Source organism: Bufo bufo, chromosome 2 (genome assembly GCF_905171765.1).
Source record: "Bufo bufo chromosome 2, aBufBuf1.1, whole genome shotgun sequence".
In the NCBI taxonomy this organism is placed as follows: Eukaryota; Metazoa; Chordata; class Amphibia; order Anura; family Bufonidae; genus Bufo; species Bufo bufo.
This window is the reverse complement of record NC_053390.1, coordinates 444,986,391-444,999,224: the sequence shown is the minus strand read 5'-3', so window position 1 is coordinate 444,999,224 and position 12,834 is coordinate 444,986,391. Positions and strand designations below refer to the sequence as shown.

Below are 12,834 nucleotides of genomic sequence, written 5' to 3'. Positions count from 1 at the left end.
ACGGAGAGGATGATATGAACAGCTCCATATCGAAAATCTTGCTGACAGAATCCCTTTAAGCCATTCTGTTGTTGATTTACTTCTATGCTTTTGGTCGTTGTCCTGTTGCAACACCCATCTTCTGTTGAGCTTCAGCTGGTGGACAGATGGCCTTAAGTTCTCCTGCAAAACGTCTTGGGAATTCATTTTTCCTTCGATGATAGCAATCCGCCCAGGCCCTGACGCAGCAAAGCAGCCCCAAACCATGATGCCCCCACCACCATACTTCACAGTTGGGATGAGGTTTTGATGTTGGTGTGCTGTGCCTCTTTTTCTCCACACATAGTGTTGTGTGTTTCTTCCAAACAACTCAACTTTGATTTAATCTGTCCACAGAATATTTTGCCAGTACTGCTGTGGAACATCCAGGTGCTCTTGTGCAAACTGTAAATGTGCAGAAATGTTTTTTTTGGACAGCGGTGGCTTCCTCTGTGGTATACTCCCATGAAATCCATTCTTGTTTAGTGTTTTACGTATCGTAGATTCGTTAACGGGGATGTTAGCATATGCCAGAGACTTTTGTAAGTCTTTAGCTGACACTCTAGGATTCTTCTTTACCTCATTGAGCAGTCTGCGCTGTGCTCTTGCAGTCATCTTTACAGGACGGCTACTCCTAGGGAGAGTTGCAGCAGTGCTGAACTTTCTCCATTTATAGACAATTTGTCTTACCGTGGACTGATGAACAGCAAGGCTTTTGGAGATACTTTTATAACCCTTTCCAGCTTTATGCAACTCAACAATTCTTAATCGTAGGTCTTCTGAGAGCTCTTTTGTGCGAGGCATCATTCACATCAGGCAATGCTTCTTGTTTTTTATAGGGCAGGCCAGCTGTAACCAACACCTCCAATCTCATCTCATTGATTGGACTCCAATTGGCTAAAACCTTACTCCAGTTAGCTCTTCGAGATGTCATTAGTCTAGGGGTTCACATACTTTTTCCTCCTGCACTATAAATGTTTACATGGTGTGTTCAATAAAAACATGGTAACATTTAATTCTTTGTGTGTTATTAGTTTAAGCAGACTGTGATTGTCTATTGTTGTGACTTAGATGAATATCAGATCACATTTTATGACCAATATGTGCAGAAATCCATATAATTCTAAAGGGTTCACATACTTTTTCTTGCAACTGTATCTCTCTGACAATGCAGGCTATGAATCCATACAAAATGAGTTCTAACTGATGTGATTTCTTTGCAGGTTATTGCCAGTCATCACATGCAAGCAATCTCATTTGCATCAGGCGGGGATGTGGTAAGCACTCTTTCAAGGATAAGTCCACTGAATTCCAAGGTAAAAGAAAGAAACTTACACACTGACTGTTTTCTTTTCTCTGCCAGGACACAACAGATTATGTGGCATATGTGGCCAAGGACCCTATTAATCAGAGAGGTACATCAACAATAATTGCTGTTGCTTGGGAAAGTGTTGGTTGCAACATTGTGATAATATTCAGTTTTATTGGTTTTAATATTGCATATGAATAATAGAAGTTTGAACTCTAATCTAATATCATGATCCATATGCTATGCCAACTAAACCCATATTTACTGATTGTACTGGCAGAAGAATTTAGATTGGCACTGCCAACATATTTTTTGGCTTATGCCCAGCCTCTGCACTCCATTCAAAAATTATTTTATTAGATAAATGCTTGGTTATTGAATTTGCTAAGCATTAGCTTAATTATTGCTGTATGTCCTGTTTGCCAGGGCCGCAGCATACAACAGACATCAACATCCCACTCTACAGTAAAACTGTTGTTGGCTCATGTCTGTTGCATGCTACATGCCCAGGGCCTATTCCTGCCTGCAGTTCCCTTCACCTTCCACAGCATCTTCTGCTCTGCTTAATGTCTGCTGATAGAATTTTTTTCTAATCTGTTTTTATTTTCTAATTGTAGATTTTTTTATTTTATTTACTGAACATTATTATGGGGGTCATCGTCACATTGGACAGGAGGGGACCCTATTGACTTACATGGGAGAGTTTTCTAGGCATACTCTGTGACCTGTGCAGAAGTCATTGTACAAGGAAAGAACAGATAAGATTTGACAATCACCTATTGTGAATTGATCCTGTCTTATCTATTTACAGAGATGATATCATTACTGGCAGGATTAGAATGAGTTAACTGCAGTAAAGTGATCTGTACAAACCAAGAAGTGGTGCCCATTATTAGACATACTGTAGTGGCCAGTGCAAAAACTGCAGCATTTTTGGTTTTAGTTGAAATATAAAATGTGACATGGAAAATTGTGGTGCTTCAGGAGAGCCTTATATTGGAAAATCCAGTTGATGAGTTATTAGACTTTAGTGGCTTATAGAAGCTGCCATGGTACACAGTGTGCAAGAATTAACAAAAGTAATGGAGCAGTTGTCAGTCAAATCAAATTCCAGCTCTTATTTTTCATAAGGTCTGGATCTGACCTCTCTTTTTAGTAGGCCTTTTGGGTCTGAGCTCTAGTTCTTGGATTTTTGGGTTACTACGGAGAACTGTGTACTGTTTTCCTTGCTCCAGTTTTGATAAATCTTCCCACTGTTGCCAAGCAGGACCTGATGCTTTTGTGATATGCAAGCGACAGAAGGGTGCAAAAGTATGTGAATTGAGAAATTACTACAAAAACTGTGAAAGAAGTGAAAGGGAGAGAAAGCTGGTGAATGATGTTACTAGTATCATTTTTTCCATAAGGTGGGTGGACAACATATAACCATCTGTCCATAATTTTCTTTCCTTGTTTCATACCTCAGACCTTCTGTTTATTTCATCTTGGTGTTAATATGTGTTTTTGTCTCTTGAACTACCCTCATTGTCCTACTTTATACCATCCCTGTCCTCCCATCTGTCCCCTTGTGTCCCCAAATCATCCGCAGCCTGTCATATTCTGGAGTGCTGTGATGGGTTGGCTCAAAGTGTGATCAGCACTGTAGGACAAGCCTTTGAGTTGAGGTTCAAACAGTTCCTGCACAGTCCCCCCAAAGTGGCAGCACCCCCAGACAGGTACGATGGAAACACAGTTTCTTCAAGTTTAATCCACATAGATAATTGCATCTACAAGTATACAGCTTGTGTTTCTATAGAAACAACTCATCTTTTCTCTAAACTTGTACAATTAATTGACCTGAGGAGGACATACGTGGTCACTTTCTTTCATGTTGTCTCCAAAGGGTAGTGGTTGGGAGCGAAGAGCTGGCATGGGCAGCAGAGGAGGATCAGAATTCTGAACACAACTATTACAATAGCATACCGGGCAAGGAACCACCGCTTGGGGGAGTACAAGATTGCAGAGTTAGGGATCCAGGTGCAACACCCCAGCACCAGCCTAGTACACAGATAGCAAATACTGAGCAGTGGACACAGGTATCGTAAACAATACTTTTTACTGACATAATCATGCAGATGTATCGCCTTTAATACAAAATTGTGCAAATATATCACTTTGTATGATACCTATGCATATATCTGTATTTCTAAAACTCTTACTCTTCATCTCATATCTCTTTGTAGATGGGATCTCCAGCCAGAAAAGCACCAGTAACACATTCTGGATCACAGTGGGAATTGGAAGACCATGGTAACACTATTATTCAACTTCTTAACAGAGGTTTAAAACTGTATAATTTGAGCATTCTCTATACACTGCGGGTGTCGGCTGTGTTATATAACTCACGCCCACCTGCCATGGTCAGGATCAGCACTAACTGTGATCCCAGTCGTTTAACTCCTCAGATGCTGTGGTCAATAGTTACAGCATCTGAGCAGTTATTTGTCCCCGATAGTTCCCCCCTGCGATGCAAATGCTGGGTACTAAGATGTCGTCATTGTAGCCAGGGGCCTAGTGAAAGCCTCAAGACCTGCCATGCTAGTACTCCTATTACTAGGTGTAATAAGAAATTAGTAACATTACCACGCACTGCAATATAGAAAACTTAATTGAGCTTTTTTTAACTTTTTTTTTTAGTCCTTCTAAGGAACTTGATCACAGGTTCAGCTCCCTTAGGGCTGATTCACATCTGCGTTGAAATAATCTGGCTGTTTCGGCAGAGGAACAGCCTGTCACAATAGCTGGACATGGCTGTGCACTTCTGGATCCCATAATAATGTGCTGGTCATGCATGCAGAATTTTTTGTCTGGCCGAAGCCTGAAAGCGGCTGGTTCACCACCAAATCCCATTATAGACAATGGGGTCCAGTGGTGCACGGCTGTGTCCGAATGTGCCACATCAAGTGAACTTTGGCAGGCTGGTCCTCTGCTGGAAAAGCCTGCTAGATCAGTTAAATGCTGATGTGATTCAACCCTTAGGCCCCTTTCACACGAGCGAGTATTCCGCGCGGATGCGATGCGGGAGGTGAACGCATTGCACCCGCACTGAATACTGACCCATTCATTTCTATGGGGCTGTGCACACGAGCGGTGATTTTCACGCATCACTTTTGCGTTGCGTGAAAATCGCAGCATGCTCCTCTTTGTGCGTTTTTCACGTAACGCAGGCCCCATAGAAATGAATGGGGTTGCGTGAAAATCGCAAGCATCCGCAAGCAAGTGCGGATGCGGTGCGATTTTCACGCACGGTTGCTAGGAGACGATCGGGATGGAGACCCGAACCTTATTATTTTCCCTTATAACATGGTTATAAGGGAAAATAATAGCATTTTGAATACAGAATGCTAAGTAAAACAGGGCTGGAGGGGGTTAAAAAAAATAAAAAATCATTTAACTCACCTTAATCCACTTGCTCGCGATGCCCGGCATCTCCGTCTGACTCTTTTACTGCATAGGACCTGTGGAGAGCATTAACTATAGTTTAAGGACCTGGGATGACGTCACTCCGGTCATCACATGGTACGTCACATGATCTTTTACCATGGTGATTCACGGCATCGCGAGCAAGTGGATTAAGGTGAGTTAAATGATTTTTTATTTTTTTTAACCCCCTCCAACCCTGTTTTACTTAGCATTCTGTATTCAGAATGCTATTATTTTCCCTTGTAACCATGTTATAAGGGAAAATAATACTATTTACAGAACACCGATCCCAAGCCCGAACTTCTGTGAAGAAGTTCGGGTTTGGGTACCAAACACGCGCGATTTTTCTCACGCGAGTGCAAAACGCATTACAATGTTTTGCACTCGCGCGGAAAAATCGCGGGTGTTCCCGCAACGCACCCGCACATTTTTCCGCAACGCCCGTGTGAAAGAGGCCTTAGGAGGACTTGTTGAATATTGTTTTATTAAGTTTTCAAAAATATTTATCCCCTCCCACACAAATATAAAAAATTACCCATTTCCAGACCACATAAATGCGAAATGCAAAAAAATATATAATAATTAGTATTTTTTTTCAGTTCCACCTCACAATTTTTTTTTACAGTTTCTCAATATATTATATGAAATATTATTTTGCGCCATAAAAAAAAAACACAAAATGTTTGCCAAAAAAGTCTCATGGATATGTCGACAAAAAATAAAACGTGAAAAATCTTGAAGCAAGTGTTTAGGTAATGGAGATTGCCATGTTTTTTTTTTATATACCTTAATACCTTATCCACTATCATTAACGACTGTAATATTGTCTGAATTGTTAATAATAATCGTTATTGCTGTGGTCATGTTTGGGCTGTGAATGTGAAACATCAATATTCTTATTCTTTTGTTGCTTTTTTAGGGCCAACAAATGATATATACCGTGGAGGCAATTGTCGTGGTTTAGGGCTAAGGGACTATGAGGAGCACATGTATGTCAACACACAGACCCTTGATGAATTAAATACAGATAAAGAGCCCTATATGATCCCAGAGGATAGTCCAAAGAAGGATATCTTTGATATGAGTAAGTGGATATATAGGTTTACTCTATCGATCTAGATCTATCTAGAAGGAGTAGTATCTATTCTGTCATTGGGATATCTATCTATTATATCTATTCTATCTATCTATTCTATCTATCTATCTATCTATCTATCTCATATCTATCTATATACAGTTGCAAGAAAAAGTATGTGAACCCTTTGGAATGATATGGATTTCTGCACAAATTGGTCATAAAATGTGATCTGATCTTCATCTAAGTCACAAAAATAGACAATCACAGTCTGCTTAAACTAATAACACACAAATAATTAAATGTTACCATGTTTTTATTGAACACACCATGTAAACATTCACAGTGCAGGTGGAAAAAGTATATGAACTCTTGGATTTAATAACTGGTTGAACCTCCTTTGGCAGCAATAACTTCAACCAAACGTTTCCTGTAGTTGCAGATCAGACGTGCACAACGATCAGGAGTAATTCTTGACCATTCCTCTTTACAGAACTGTTTCAGTTCAGCAATATTCTTGGGATGTCTGGTGTGAATCGCTTTCTTGAGGTCATGCCACAGCATCTCAATCGTGTTGAGGTCAGGACTCTGACTGGGCCACTCCAGAAGGCGTATTTTCTTCTGTTTAAGCCATTCTGTTGTTGATTTTACTTCTATGGTTTGGGTCGTTGTCCTGTTGCAACACCCATCTTCTGTTGAACTTCAGCTGGTGGACAGATGGCCTTAAGTTCTCCTGAAAACTTGGGAATTAATTTTTCCTTTGATGATAGCAATCCGTCCAGGCCCTGACGCAGCAAAGCAGCCCCAAACCATGATGCCCCCACCACCATACTTCACAGTTGGGATGAGGTTTTGATGTTAGTGTGCTGTGCCTCTTTTTCTCCACACATAGTGTTGTGTGTTTCTTCCAAACAACTCAACTTTGGTTTCATCTGTCCACAGAATATTTTGCTAGTACTGCTGTGGAACATCCAGGTGCCCTTGTGCAAACTGTAAACATGCAGCAATGTTTTCTTTGGACAGCAGTGGCTTCCTCTGTGGTATCCTCCCATGAAATCCATTCTTGTTTAGTGTTTTACGTATCGTAGATTCGCTAACAGGGATGTTGGCATATGCCAGAGACTTTTGTAAGTCTTTAGCTGACACTCTAGGATTCTTCTTTACCTCATTGAGCAGTCTGCGCTGTGCTCTTGCAGTCATTTTTACAGGACGGCCACTCCTAGGGAGAGTAGCAGCAGTGCTGAACTTTCTCCATTTATAGACAATTTTTCTTACCGTGGACTGATTAAGCTTGACAAAGGCCTCATTGAGTGGGCAGAAACGTTGCCTGGGAATAAATTGGGTCATCACCTTTCACTTTTATCTGGAGTGCTGCCTCATTTTTTGGAAATATTGTACAGTGGAATGGTCGCCTACCTTTCCTGAGGATTTGCACCCTTTTTACTTTTTTTCTAACTGTGCTGCTGTTATATATATATTTTTTTTGTATCTATCTATCTATCTATCTATCTATCTATCTATCTATCTATCTACACTGCTCAAAAAAATAAAGGGAACACAAAAATAACACATCCTAGATCTGAGTTAATTAAATATTCTTCTGAAATACTTTGATCTTTACATAGTTGAATGTGCTGACAACAAAATCACACAAAAATTATAAAATGGAAATCAAATTTTTCAACCCATGGAGGTCTGGATTTGGAGTCACACTCAAAACTAAAGTGGAAAAACACACTACAGGCTGATCCAACTTTGATGTAATGTCCTTAAAACAAGTCAAAATGATGCTCAGTAGTGTGTGTGGCCTCCACGTGCCTGTATGACCTCCCTACAACGCCTGTGCATGCTCCTGATGAGGTGGCGGACGGTCTCCTGAGGGATCTCCTCCCAGACCTGGACTAAAGCATCTGCCAACTCCTGGACAGTCTGTGGTGCAACGTGACGTTGGTGGATTTAGCGAGACATGATGTCCCAGATGTGCTCAATTGGATTCAGGTCTGGGGAAAGGGGCGGGCCAGTCCATAGCATCAATGCCTTCGTCTTGCAGGAACTGCTGACACACTCCAGCCACATGAGGTCTAGCATTGTCTTGCATTAGGAGAAACCCAGAGCCAACCGCACCAGCATATGGTCTCACAAGGGGTCTGAGGATCTCATCTCGGTACCTAATGGCAGTCAGGCTACCTCTGGCAAGCACATGGAGGGCTGTGCGGCCCTCCAAAGAAATGCCACCCCACACCATTACTGACCCAATGGCAAACCGGTCATGCTGGAGGATGTTGCAGGCAGCAGAACGTTCTCCACGGCGTCTCCAGACTCTGTCACGTCTGTCACATGTGCTCAGTGTGAACCTGCTTTCATCTGTGAAGAGCACAGGGCGCCAGTAGTGAATTTGCCAATCTTGGTGTTCTCTGGCAAATGCCAAACGTCCTGCACGGTGTTGGGCTGTAAGCACAACCCCCACCTGTGGACGTCGGGCCCTCATATCACCCTCATGGAGTCTGTTTCTGACCGTTTGAGCAGACACATGCACATTTGTGGCCTGCTCGAGGTCATTTTGCAGGGCTCTGGCAGTGCTCCTCCTGTTCCTCCTTGCACAAAGGCGGAGGTAGCGTCCTGCTGCTGGGTTGTTGCCCTCCTACGGCCTCCTCCACGTCTCCTGATGTACTGGCCTGTCTCCTGGTAGCGCCTCCATGCTCTGGACACTACGCTGACAGACACAGAAAACCTTCTTGCCACAGTTCGCATTGATGTGCCATCCTGGATAAGCTGCACTACCTGAGCCACTTGTGTGGGTTGTAGACTCCGTCTCATGCTACCACTAGAGTGAAAGCACCTGCAGCATTCAAAAGTGACCAAAACATCAGCCAGGAAGCATAGGAACTGAGAAGTGGTCAGGTCACCACCTGCAGAACCACTCCTTTATTGGGGGTGTCTTGCTAATTCCCTATAATTTCCACCCATTTGCACAACAGCATGTGAAATTGATTGTCACTCAGTGTTGCTTCCTAAGTGGACAGTTTGATTTCACAGAAGTGTGATTGACTTGGAGTTACATTGTGTTGTTTAAGTGTTCCCTTTATTTTTTTGAGCAGTGTATCTATCTATCTATCTATCTATCTATCTATCTATCTATCTATCTCATATCTATCTGTGTATCTCATATCTATCTATCTATCTATCTATCTATCTATCTATCTATCTATCTATCATACCTTTCTTATTAAAATATGAAACGTTCATAAAAGCCAGTAGACTTTATGTTAAATTTACCTTTTCAGTTAATGTGTAATTATCCATGGCCATTCAATAATGCCTGCATTCATCAGTATATGTAAATAGAGGGTGTTGTCCTTTGAGAAGGAACTGAAAGACTCTGAGATATGTGCAACAATACGCACTGAATGTTCCAGAAGGGAGGCAGAGTGTACATACTGTATGTGTGTAGTAAGAGACAGGACTGACCAAACAGTTGAAGTACTACTTGAAGTACCAGCTAAGATAGGGATATCAAAATTATCAGTGCTAGATAAGAAATGTTTGATATAGTTAAAGAACACTTTAACCTAAATCGAAAATACATATTAAAAAATACATATTAAATTCCTTGAGTTGCCATTTACTGAGAAGTTGTTAAAAATTCCAATTGACCATTTCTTATTTATATTTGCTTTTGAGCTCTCTACTTTTCAAAAGTGACATTACGAAATGGTTGTCATTAATGCTCCAATAGAAAATGGCACAAAATGTTTCCAGCTTGTCATTGAACTTTTACTGAACTTAAATGTGTATGTACAGTACCTTTATGGAACCTTCCCCATCCAACCTCTGTGGTTTCTGCTGCAGTGTTCTCTGTCCTCCTAATTTACAAAGAGGAAGTTTTTACCATTGTCTGCCATGTTGCAGATTACAGCAAAGCTGCCATCTATTCACTAGTTGCCGTTTCTATAAGTCTGCTAGGTCACATTAGTCTTGGCAATCATTTGCTCTCTTTCTCAACTATTATTATTAATATTATATTGATGTGATCACACCCCAATTCCACAGCACATACTGTCTGCTTGATTAAATGCAGAGGCTGCTGTAATTACAAGACTAGTATCTAGCAAGTATACTCTCTCTCCCTTTCTATCTCTGCTCTTTCATCAAGCACAAGAAGGGTGGAAGAAAAGAGCGTTAGTAATTCAAGTGACCTTCAACTCTGCCCCACTTGAAATGAATGGATCATGCATACACAGTATAGACTACTCTGGATGTGCTGGAGCTGGATGTACACTATGTGGGGGGAAAACTTTAATTCCATTCATAAACAGCGGAAGTAGAAATAAATTGATACTGCAAGATACTAATGTAAATACAGTCAGGTCATCGACACAATTCTAACATGTTTGGCTCTATACACCACCACAATGGATTTGAAATGAAACAAACAAGATGTGCTTTAACTGCAGACTGTCAGCTTTAATTTAAGGGTATTTACATCCAAATCAGGTAAACGGTGTAGGACAGTCTGCAGTTAAAGCATATCTTGTTTGTTTCATTTCAAATCCATTGTGGTGGTGTATAGAGCCAAAAATGTTAGAATTGTGTAGATGTCCCAATATTTATGGACTTGACTGTAAATTGCTAAAGGGAACATCACCTTGATATTTCAGAATTCTCATATTAATAGATGATTTAGGATAGAAAATGTTATACATGAAACATTATCGTTAATTAACATGGTGCATATGGTTTTGTGTTCTTCTATATCATAAATTGTAGATGGCATAACATAAAAGGTATACATAAGAAGTAAACAAAAACATGAAACAAATCAGTGCCAAATTTGGTGTTAATGTGCCAATCATAATTCTAATTAGCTAATTACTAACATATGTAATTCTATATAACCTCTGCATATACTGGCATGCGTACTACGAAAAAATAAGTGACTGGCCATATACTGTAGCATGTCTTTTAGGTCCTACAGTCAATACTTGAACATTCATTTTTTTATATATGTTTTATTCATGATAACTTGCTTACTAATCATTATTGTAATAAGATCTCTACTAGCAATAAAACCTGTTATGTTAAAAAAAAAAGCAATGGGCTCTAGAAAAACTCTCCCCCAAATATGCCACCACTTTGTTCCCTGAATGCCATTACCATCCCCTGTGTTTTCACCACTCTGCCACCTGTATGCTATCACTGTCCCCTGTATGCCATACTTCCCTTTGTGTCATCTGCTTCTTCTTTGACCATTGTGGAAAAAATGCTCACACTTGCCGCAGCTACTCAATATCCTTCTAGTATTGCAACGTAATCTTCTTGTCACAACCAGACAGCTGAGAAGCTCTGACAGAAGCCTTTCAGAACCTCCTCCTTGAGTTTTCTTTGTTTTGGTTTTCAGTTCCTCATCTCGTTAGCCTCTCTCAGCTGTCATGCAGTTGGACTGATTGCATCCCTTTAAATTCCTCCCCATAATGCAGTAGTGTGCGGCTTATACCACTTTCTGGAGTGTGTGTGCATGCTGTTCCTATTTCCCAGTCTTCTGCAAGATAAGTGCTGTTCTTTTATTTGTGATTTTCTGTTTGCTGGATCTCAGGAGACCCTGACTTCCTCCGTGTCTAGTGTAGGGAGCCGGTGGTCGTGTCCCCTCACTATTGTAGGGTCTTCAGGTGTTAGATAATCGAGGTACGTGGATATGCGACCATCCACCTTTGGGGTGTTCGCATAGGCTGAGCAGTCAGGGAGAGTGTGCCAGGTCTCATGCAGGGGTCTCCCTTTTGTTCCTTAGTTGTGGATCCAGTGAGTCATAGATTATTTTGCATTGTCTTGTTTCCTGTACACCATCCGTGACACTTCTCTACACCCACATTAGCATAGTCCACTACTCAATATACCTCTTTCTGTAGTGGAGGAGTAGAGGAGAAAGAGCGGTACTGAGTAGTAGACTCCTGGCTAAAAAACACACACAAAAAACTATGTTGCTCATAGTAGCAAATGAGAGCTTGGATTTTATTTCTTAATCTGCTCTGGCAAAAGAAAACTGTGATTTGGTTGCTATGGGCAATAAACTGTTTTTCTTTTAGAGAGTTTTGACAAATCTTCTATATACTAAATACAGTTTACATGTAAAACTGCATGTTTAAAGAATAGTCCATGCAAGGAGGTGAGAAGCAGGCTGAGAACCTGCACCTTAGGAGTTACAGTTACAGCTATGTCTGCTTCAACTTGCTCTTTACTCTTATGACAGGACCATTTGAAGATGCTTTAAAACTCCATGAATCAAATCTATCAGCATCCCAAAAACTGGAAGATCAGTGGCCAAGTCCACCAACAAGGAGAGCACCAGTTGCCCCTACAGAAGAACAACTCAAAGGAGAACCGTGGTACCAGGGTAAAATGAGTAGGAGGGAAGCAGAGAAGCTTCTACAGAGAGATGGCGACTTTTTGGTGAGAGATAGTATCACTAACCCAGGCCAGTATGTCCTGACTGGCATGCACAGAGGACAACCCAAACATCTCCTACTGGTGGATCCAGAAGGAGTGGTAAGAAATGTTTTATCTGTCTTTGGGGACCACTATGCCTCCAGGGCCTGGGTGGGACTGCTACCTCTGCAATATCTATCTATCTATCTATCTATCTATCTATCTATCTATCTCTCTATTCATTCATCTACAAACGCTGATATTTATTTGCCATAAATAATAGATAACATAGAATGTGTTTATCCTTTTTGCCCATATGTCATTCCCATTAGGTATAATCACTTTTCCATCCTTTAGAGTCTTCTTATAACATGCACTGTAAGCTATTACTGGAATTACTTTTCCACTCAAGGATAGTGGAATACTGTAATAGGAAATAATTGGCTAAATAATGTTTGCATACTTCAATATTGGTGAATTACTGTGCCTCATACACAATCCAAATAAAATAATTTATTGCAGATAATTCTTTTTTTAGGAAATGGAGAAC

General features: G+C 40.8%; 1 protein-coding gene across 1 annotated transcript in view; it reads left to right on the top strand.

The window, feature by feature from the left end:
* SHC2 (SHC adaptor protein 2) overlaps window positions 1-12,834 on the top strand; it is an 87,894-nt gene that overhangs the window by 37,403 nt on the left and 37,657 nt on the right. Inside the window, exons 5-11 of the mRNA XM_040420397.1 lie at window positions 1,242-1,295; window positions 1,382-1,433; window positions 2,916-3,042; window positions 3,210-3,402; window positions 3,550-3,616; window positions 5,709-5,873; window positions 12,109-12,404. Coding sequence (XP_040276331.1) covers window positions 1,242-1,295; window positions 1,382-1,433; window positions 2,916-3,042; window positions 3,210-3,402; window positions 3,550-3,616; window positions 5,709-5,873; window positions 12,109-12,404 — 954 coding nt within the window. The remainder of the gene's footprint in view (window positions 1-1,241; window positions 1,296-1,381; window positions 1,434-2,915; window positions 3,043-3,209; window positions 3,403-3,549; window positions 3,617-5,708; window positions 5,874-12,108; window positions 12,405-12,834) is intronic.